Raw genomic sequence first — 9,551 nt, 5'->3', positions numbered from 1 at the left:
TATTTGACATATTTTAAATTAGTGAAATGATGACATTTATCTTCAATGTTCTTCAAAAGTAAGAATTAGTTCTCAAACCCACACAATGTCCAAATGATACACAGGGCCTTTAATATACACATACCCTCATTGCAACTATTTTTCATAAAATATCAGTTGCGAGACAGATAAACCAAACGCACGGCAAAGTCCAATTCAAGCGTTCAATATCGTGGCATGGACACGATATTGAACATAATATCCTAGTGTTAGTGTTATTTCCTAATGCTCATCTATTATATCTATTTTGAAAACCAACTTTGAAGTTTGGATCAAACAGATAAGAGAACAAAATAAATTAAAACTAGTTCTTCTTGTTGAAAAAAGACAAATCATTGAAGGTGTTATTTAATCATCTGGTCTTGGAATAAAAAACATTTCAAATGTATAATCAAAAATCCCAAATTATTATGATCTACCTGACACCATTGTTGCATGTTATCTAATGATACAAAAGGAAAACTACATTTGAAAATAGTTTTTCAAATGATGATGTAAGTTTTTTTCAATTGAAAAACGAATGTGATTAATCTATTTAGCTGTCTGGAAGATCAAAAATATTAGGCCAAAATCAACCTAGAAATGTCATAAAATGTAGAATTGGTAGAAAGACTTCTTTAGAATATTGCAAGTATACATCATATATTATCACAATAAAAAAAAGAAACTGAATAAACTTAAATAACATAAGGATTATTTGTTTTGATTACTCACCTCCTAATCCTGAAAACAATAAAGTAAATAATCTAAGATTTTATCTAATGTATTTGTTTGTATTTTTCAACTCCACTTAACTGGTTTCTATTAAACAGCAACCAAACGTATATTTTTTAGTGCTGCAATAAACCTGTGATCACATGGAAAACACAACAACAAAGATGTTCTATTGTGCTGGTTAATGTGTAATCTTGTCCTTGGTCTTCTCCCAACAATCATTCACGACAGCCTGTAGGTGTACTTCCTCCAAACCCTGTTATAAACGATTTCACATTCCAATTAGAAATTGTCATTTATGCTCACATAAAAAAGCTCTTGCTTGTGGACCTCAAACAGTTTGCTCTTAGAAACATAAAAAAAATAGTCTCATTTCATTCTATGACTTCAGATGCTCTAATTGTATAAGCTTTTTGTAAGAGCTTTATGCATAAAATCATAAAAGGTTTTTCTGGATGCTAATTTTTTTTGGGTTAAGATCAAAAATCTGTTTTGCAAGAATGCTCTGTCCACTGGTTATTACATTTATGCAAGCCTTCATCAATCACTCTTTTCTTGAAATATGAGTCTCTCACATCCTGGATCATCTTGCTGCACAAACGTAGCACAATGTTTGACATCTATTTTGTCTGATTTGAAGAAGATGGGTGGGTCAACGTCACTCAGGTCTTTGTTGACCATTATTAGATCTTATTAATACTTCTTGGTTTCTCTTACAGAAACTGAGCTGCATGTTGTGTCTTCTTTTCTAAGTGCATCGAGGCTCATCCTCTGCGTGAACTGCCGTTAGTTTAAGAACTATTGTTTGAATGATTTAACATCAGATGTCAAAGCACAGATGATGCAACATGTACATGCAACTTTGCTCAAGTCCTCTTGAAGGTCTTGAGATGAGCAGCAGAGTTCAATGATAGCATCGCCATTTGATGATGTTGTTTGATGATTTTTGGTTGCAAACTTTATAATTAGGGCATTATTCAATATGAGGATTCAAAAATAATTAGACTATTTGGACAGTTTAATTTTCTAGGATCATGGGTTGGACTTTGATTTACAATGTAATAAATAAACAGCTGGATAGAATAAAAAAATAAAATGAGAAACTGAATTTCCAGAAATTGAGGGAATTAAAGTTTGAATTTCTGCTATGTGTTTATGTGGAATTTTAATTATCAGTGCCTGGCTCTGGATGCAAAAACCTTAATACATGACTTCTTTGTTGGTTTCTAGGTATTGGCATCTTATTTTTCAGGACCATATAGGAAGTGTTATTGTTTATTTTAAAGAGTATAAAATATATTACTCAACCTTATCACTGAACTTTTGCATCCTGAGTGGAACAATGATAGATAAAGTTTCCTTGTAAATCAACATTTACAGGAACAGAACAAGGAAATTAAGAGAACAATAACTGTCTGGCACACCTGCACTTGTTCCTTGACTCATTTTTTAAGAAGAAACCAAACAGAATTAATGTTACTGATTATTTTGTTTCTTACAGAATCATGATAATACATTTTTATGTTTTTTACTGAGCAATAGTTAGGAGGAAAATTTAACCACAATTTTCCAAACTAAAGTCACCATGTCAACTATTTAAACTGGATCTAATGCATTGAATCATTGCAACCTGATAAATTAAAAAAGCTCCTACTTGGAGTTTTCTTGTTTAAAGGTTAAAGGTAAAGGTAATTTTATTTATTTAGCACATTTTCAGCAACAAGGCAATACAAAGTGCTTACATGAATTGCTTAATGTATAATATTTCGATTTTGAGATTATTTTAATTTAAAAAAAACTTTGTCTTTTGAGATTATCCTGTTAAAATGTTACCCTGGAATATATAATATATAAATCTGAACATGTTAAACTTAATTTTAAGAAGATGTTCAAAGGGCTATGATGCTGTGTACAACTTTTATTGTTATTTTCCTATAAATATTAACTGATGTATTGATCAATCATTACACTCCAACACTGCAGACGCCCTTTCTTGGTGCTATAAAAGGAAGCAGCCTGCCGTTTGCCTCTCCAGGATTCTCTTCTACATCCATCAGAAAAACTCCATCAAGATCTTCAGATCCCTCCTTATCAGAGACATCGAGCTCCAAGATGATGTGGTTCCTCTTCCTGTTTGGTCTGGCTCTGGCTGCTGAGCCTCCTTCAGATGGACAGGAACTGAAGCTGATGCGTGGCGGCTGTCCCGTGTTCTGGTTCAGCTTCGAGGGTCGCTGCTACAAGTACTTCGGATCAAGAGTGACCTGGGGAGAAGCAGAGCTCCACTGTGTGCGAGAGAGAGCCAACCTGGTTTCCATCCACAGTCTGAATGAACACAATTTTGTCAATTTGCTGATCAAGAACTTTGATCCTACTCGGTCACTAACCTGGATTGGACTCACTGATATGCATAAGGAAGGAGGGTGGATTTGGTCTGATGGGTCTAAATATAGATTTTCCCGCTGGAATTCTGGACAGCCTGACAATGCTCGTGGAATTGAAAACTGTGGACACACAAACTATGGAAGCAATTTTTTTTGGAACGATAGTGTGTGCTCAAATAAATTTGCTTTTGTCTGCACAATTCGTACAGCTAACCCCTAGCAACAAAAAAATTAAAAGAAAAAAAAAGTTAACTGTTTTGCATTTCTTGATTAATTTTCAGTTTAAATTCAACCTATTTTTTTTTTCAACAAAACCCAATGGAAAGGCATATATGTGGAAATGTGATATTTTCTTCTATTGTATACACTGTATATACACTTATATAACCATCAACATAAAATACATCTTTGTGATAAACTCTTAACATCCAACTTAAAATGATTTCTCTGTGCGGTTCTTTGTGGAAATATTAGGAATAATATAACAATGTATTAGATATGATACAGTATGAGGGGGGAATCAAGAATGATCACATGTAAAATTACTTCTTGCTAACATTTTATACAATTTATACAATATACAACCCAAACTAATGTTTCTCTCATTTTGGTGTTTTACCATTAGCTTAAGAGATGGATAATTTCACAATGAGATGTTGTAAGCCTGAGTCTACCTTCAGTTGGAGAAAAGTTAATTGAGTTTTTAAGACTATGCATTTGCCACAGGGTCTGAAAAAATAAAATAAAATAATGGTTCGACAAGTGATTATGCAAATGTGTAAGAAAAATACAACAGGGTAAAAAAAATAAAAAAATCAAGTTCATATTTCAAATACAATGGCCAAAAATTCAAATCTTCACACATTCTGGTTGCAAAAATTGTGCCTAGATTTTTTTCTTTCCTCATTTAAATAGTTTACATACAAAGAAGCAATACCTCTGACGAAAGGAAGATTGCTTACACCAACACAAAAACTGTCTTTGCCTGAGTCCAGATCAAAACATTCCAGTTCTTATGTTGCTCAGAGATCCAGTTATATTTTTATTTATGGTGATAAAAGCAGGACTGCATGGCACAGCACAGATAAAACTTTATTTAGCATTTATGGGAGCTGCACAAGGAAATGAAATCAGGTTTGTTTTAGGTATTTCCCAACACTAGTTATTATTTACATACAATTGAACGGTGCTGTGGAAGATTGCAGATTTGAACAGATGACAGACCCACTGGTCAGGACCAGATCACGTCAGTTTGTTGTACGTTACCACATGTGTACAATGCTGCAGCAATACTATGCAGCTGTTGGATGCTGTGCCCTTGTCTTTCCACATACAGCTTGATAGGAGTCCTGATCAAAACATTCAAGCTGTTATCTTGCAAGGTGTAATCAGCAGGTTGGACTTTGGTTGATGTCAGCACATTTATGATGATTAAAACTGCTTATAGATCTAATTACATATAATTATAGATTAAAATTAAACGTGAGCATTTACTGGAACAGAAAAAGGAAATTAAAGTAGGTCGGTCACTGACACACATTTAGTTCCACTTGATAAGATATGTTGAATCTGCCCTAGCTTTTAGCAAGATTAGATACACTAGTAATAGCACAGTTACATTGCTAAGATATATATTTAAGTAGAATAAAAAGATAAAACTTCACCTTATAATTAAGGCTAGGACATGAATGAATGATTCCTCCTCACATAAAATTCTTGTTGATGAACAATCTTGGCCTTAATGTTTTCCCAAGAATAACTGAGAAAGTGAACTTGAAGTGCTTTTCCTCTTGCACTCATAGTCTTTTGGACCTCTCTTCCATAGTAAACCATTTCCAATTTGTTGTGTCTTTGCCTAAATGATGAAAACTGAGTTCCTGTTTCATGCCAAGTATCTTTTGAAATGTTGTTTAAAGATATTATGTTACCCTAGGTACGATCTGAACCCGGAACCTTCTCACTTCAGCGTAACAGTACTAACCCCTGAATTACTCCTCAGCCCTAAATAGATAACAATACAAAACAAATGTTATATGATGTTTAATCTAATTGCCCACATGGATATAACCTGCTGTTGTATCAGCAGAAGCTGTCTTGTAAAACATCAGCAATGGCACAAACAGAATATCAGTCATTAAAATAGGTCATTAACTGTTTGACCCTGACTTCCACTGTCTTATTTTTCTTTCAAAGAACCTATGTTAAAACTCTGTGTGCAACTCACTGTGTTTTTCTGACTGTGTCACCGTCTCGAATCAATACTTCAAACATAATTTCCAGCACCATTGCTGATACACACAAGAAGATATATCGTAGTTGTAATAGTGGACTGAACAAGTTAAAACGGGAGAAGGACATTTAGCTTTGCAATTAAATGTGCAAGTTTATTACAGAAACACACTGATGGTTTTGTACTGCATTGCAGACAAAAGTAATGAGCTGTAACACAAAGGACAAACTGTAGACATGTCTTTAACATTTTTGGAAAACAGGTGATTGTCATAGCAAAATGGGTGCATACCTAATTAATGAGACAATCTCTCAATGAAGACAGCAAAAGCAGCACAAGATATTATACTTTGGTCAAAAGTTAACAAGAAGTCTGTCTATCTAAAAGTTATTAATCCAGTCATTAGCATAAACTGCAAATTGTTTTACATCTTAGTGTTTCAAACCTTTTCCAGTTCCCCACAACTGTCTTTGTTGTCAAACTTGTTGTCTCCAGTACAAAGATATTTTCTAGGTTAACTGCAGTCAGGCATGCAATCCAGGTGCTGTACCATGGAGTCATCTATTTATTAACCAATCACATTTGATCAGTAGCACAGACGCCCATTCAGACGGATATAAAAGCAAGCAGTCTGTAATCTGCCTCTCCAGAATCTTCTCAAGCATTGATGACTGCAGATAAGATTATATAAAACCTCCCAGACTAAGACTCTTCAGTACTACAACATGTTGCCGCTCGTTTTCCTGTTTGCTTTGGGTCTGGCTGCTGTACCTCCTTCTGACAGAGAGGAAATAGAACTGGTGCGTGGCGGCTGTCCCATGTTCTGGTACAGCTTCAATGGCCGCTGCTACAAGTATGTTGCCTCACGGATGACCTGGGCTGATGCAGAGCTCCACTGTTTATCAGAGGGAGGAAACTTAGTGTCCATCCACAGTCTGGAGGAACACAATTTTGTGAATAACCTGATCAAGAACTTTGATCCTACTCGCGAATTCACCTGGATTGGACTCGCTGATGTTCATAAGGAAGGGGCGTGGATGTGGTCCGACGGGTCCAATAATGAATTCTCCCTTTGGGGTCATGGTGAGCCTAACAATGGTAACAATGGACAAGAACACTGTGGTCACACCAATATTCCTCCGGACTATTACTGGAATGATCATGTGTGCTCACATATAAAAACTTTTGTTTGTGCGTCTCGTATAATTTGCTCTTAGCCACAGAAAAGCTGTCTCATTTCACTCTGTGACTTTAAATGTTCTAGTGTGATATTAAAAATATTTTATATTTCTCAGGGTGAATTTTTTTCTCAGAGTATAATTTCAAGGTTTAATTTTCTAAATAAGAGTTGCTTAGAAATGAAAAGAAAATAAATATCACAAAAGAAGTCCAGGGTACAAGTGAAGTGTGCAGGATTAGGTTGGCATTACATCTTTCCTAAGGACTGTTAACCTATTAATTTAACCATGGTGTTCATTTGAACAATGGACTGGACTGGAAACGCAACAGTGAAGCCGTCAAAAAGAAGGGACAGAGCAGACTATGCTTCTTGAGGAAGCTAACATCCTTCAATGTTTGCACCAAAACGCTGCAGATCTGCTATAAGTCTGTTGTTCAGAGTGTCATCTCTTCTGCCATCATTTGTTGGGGCACCACCATCAGAACCAGGGGCTTAAAAAGGCTCAGCAGCCTGATAAAGAAGGCTGGTTCTGTTCTGTGGACAAGTGTGCAACTTCTGGAGATGATGATGCAAAGAAGGATTCTTCATAGGATCAAGAAAATGTTGGTCAACCCTGACCATCCTCTTTGTGTTACTATCTTGGGAAGGCAGAGCATCTTCAGTCAGAGGCTTCTTCAGATTTACTGTAATACTGCTACAAGAGATCTTTCCTGCCAACAGCCATCACCATGAACAATAACTCTTTGAAGAATTAATGCGTTACAGCAACATCTATTAATTAATAAAGTATTTTTGAATTGAATTGAATTTAATTAAGACTGGATCTTGGATTGGAGGTTGTTTTTTGTTCGTTTGATTTTCATAAACTGTTTGTTTATTAAGCTTTTGTTGAGTTTTATTTTTAACTTTGTCATTAAATACATACACAAGCAAGTCATTTTGATTGTTGAGTAAAACATTATTTTGATTTTAAAACCTTTGTTTTAAAATCAAACAAAACAGACAAAACGTTCCACTTTTGTCTGTTGTACTGTGGGTAAAAAAGTCTCCTCAAGCCAAGTTCTTGAGCTGGATTTCAACCCCAGCCTGCATCTGACCTTAAGTGAAAATCCACATATTCATGCTTCCATTTTAGCTTTCAAGATGAAGCCAAGATGCACCCCTACATCCAAAAACCCCCTTGAGGTATAGAAAACAAAACATATTCTGGAGATGTATGTTAGCCTTTAATTTTTTACTTGTCTAAATAAGTAACAGTATGACTGCAACAGTACCCCTGTCTTTTATAGTAGTCAACCAGACTATCACAATGAGCTTTGCTTCAAAAAATAAATCCATTAAAGTCTGTCAAATGAATATGTTTAACACATATTCAGTTTTTTCATAGCAAATACAGTAAATGAATCCATGAATTGAAAGACAGCAACGCTGTCTACAAGTCTCAATCTCCTGTAACAGTTGTTTTCCATGTTTGTCCTCAGGATCCACTATTCTGCATGGTTTAGGACTCCACACACCTGATTTGAATAAATGGGTGATAAATGGGCTTCTGTAGCACTGAGTTGATGCAGTCATTTGATTCAGGGGCAGAGGAACGTCTAAAACATTAAGGATAGTGGGCTCTAAACACCAGGATTGGTGAAAAAAACTGTACAAGCACAGAGAAGAAGCATTTTCCTGATTTCTGACCCTTGTTCAAATGTAGCTCAACTTACATTACTTAGTAGTTGAGCTACAGTTTTAAAGGGGGAATTCTACAGTAGTCTTGGTCTCTATCAACTGCAACAATCAATTTCAAAGTCATGGTTCTCTTCTTGTAGAGTAATATGTTATGCTGACCAATTGCTTATTGCTCAGTTTAGATGTGGACGATGTGCACAAAACCTGCAGACAATGTCCCTGAGTTGTGGACTTGTGACAGTTAAAAACTCCTGAATGTGAGTTACACAAACATATTTTGGTTATTATCAAGTCCTACATATTTTGTCCATGCGGTTGTCATGTTCAAAGAACTTTTTGACGAAAATATTTATGAATTACATTGTCAAAATCTATGTGTTTTCTTTCCTTGTTTGAGCAATGTCAAGATTTTGTTAAGCCGTAAACTTACATTTGATTTAGTGCTGTTTCCAAGCCACTAGAGGGCAGCAAGAACATTCAGTAAAACAGTGTTAGGGCGAATTATGGTGTGTTAGCTTCATGAACCACTGTCATAAGATGGTTTTTTTTTACAAAGTGTGATAGAACTTTATTATTTAAGTACAAGACTATAATTTATATGAAGTAATTTGTTCTTTTTTTCTTTTACTTTTGAATTAAAGACAATTAATGCAGTGTTGTATACAATCTAGAACTTATTAGTTTATGATCAACACAACACGTTTGTGTTACAGTCAGATTTTGCTTACAAAGTTTTAAAGGAGAGCAGGATCATTATCTGGTGCTCCCAAAAATTGTATATCGTTTTTTTTTTCTTTTCCTTTTCACCTTTTCTTCTTTTGCTGTAATGGAGTCTGAAGACAAGCGAACTGAGATCTGATGCATAATCTGATGCAAACTCCATCTGCATCTGATTTTTGAAAAGATGTTTGTGTGCACAACTGTGATAATACTTCCATGGAAAGGAATCTGATAAAGAGTTTCTTTTAAAGGATAGTTTTTATGGAAAATCAAAACAAACATTAAAGTAGCCCATTAACAGGAACATGATAGATGCCCTTTCTGACGGATATAAAAGAGAACAGGTGAACTCCTGTCTCTCCAGAACTCTCTTCAGCCTCTGTCGCTGCAGAAAAACTCCAGCAATCCATAGAAATCTCTCAGAATCAAGAACATCAGACTCCAAGATGATTTTGCTGTTCCTCTTGTTTGGTCTCTCTCTGGCTGCTGTGGTTCCTTCAGACAGACAGGAGATGACACTACGGCGGGGCGGCTGTCCCCCGTTCTGGTTCATCTTCAATGGACGCTGCTACAAGTACGTCGCTACCTTGATGACCTGGGCTGATGC

At 35.6% G+C, this 9,551-nt stretch overlaps 2 protein-coding genes across 2 annotated transcripts; both read left to right on the top strand.

Moving 5' to 3' along the window:
- Positions 1 to 2,816: 2,816 nt before the first annotated feature.
- LOC103472268 (lactose-binding lectin l-2-like) lies at positions 2,817 to 3,753 on the top strand. Its single transcript, XM_008421768.2, has one exon. The coding sequence runs from the start codon at positions 2,866 to 2,868 to the stop codon at positions 3,352 to 3,354; it is 489 nt and encodes a 162-aa protein (XP_008419990.1). The 5' UTR covers positions 2,817 to 2,865; the 3' UTR covers positions 3,355 to 3,753.
- A 2,306-nt stretch (positions 3,754 to 6,059) lies between these two features.
- On the top strand, positions 6,060 to 6,581 carry LOC103472513 (lactose-binding lectin l-2-like). Its single transcript, XM_008422214.2, has one exon. The coding sequence runs from the start codon at positions 6,090 to 6,092 to the stop codon at positions 6,579 to 6,581; it is 492 nt and encodes a 163-aa protein (XP_008420436.1). The 5' UTR covers positions 6,060 to 6,089.
- Positions 6,582 to 9,551: the final 2,970 nt, after the last annotated feature.

The sequence above is a fragment of the Poecilia reticulata genome, linkage group LG11 (genome assembly GCF_000633615.1).
Source record: "Poecilia reticulata strain Guanapo linkage group LG11, Guppy_female_1.0+MT, whole genome shotgun sequence".
In the NCBI taxonomy this organism is placed as follows: Eukaryota; Metazoa; Chordata; class Actinopteri; order Cyprinodontiformes; family Poeciliidae; genus Poecilia; species Poecilia reticulata.
This window is presented reverse-complemented; position numbering and strand designations above follow the sequence as displayed.

What these genes read in the sequence shown, in the direction of transcription:
- LOC103472268 (XM_008421768.2), top strand. Translation starts at nt 2,866, where the DNA reads ATGATGTGGTTCCTCTTCCTGTTTGGTCTGGCTCTGGCTGCTGAGCCT.
- LOC103472513 (XM_008422214.2), top strand. Translation starts at nt 6,090, where the DNA reads ATGTTGCCGCTCGTTTTCCTGTTTGCTTTGGGTCTGGCTGCTGTACCT.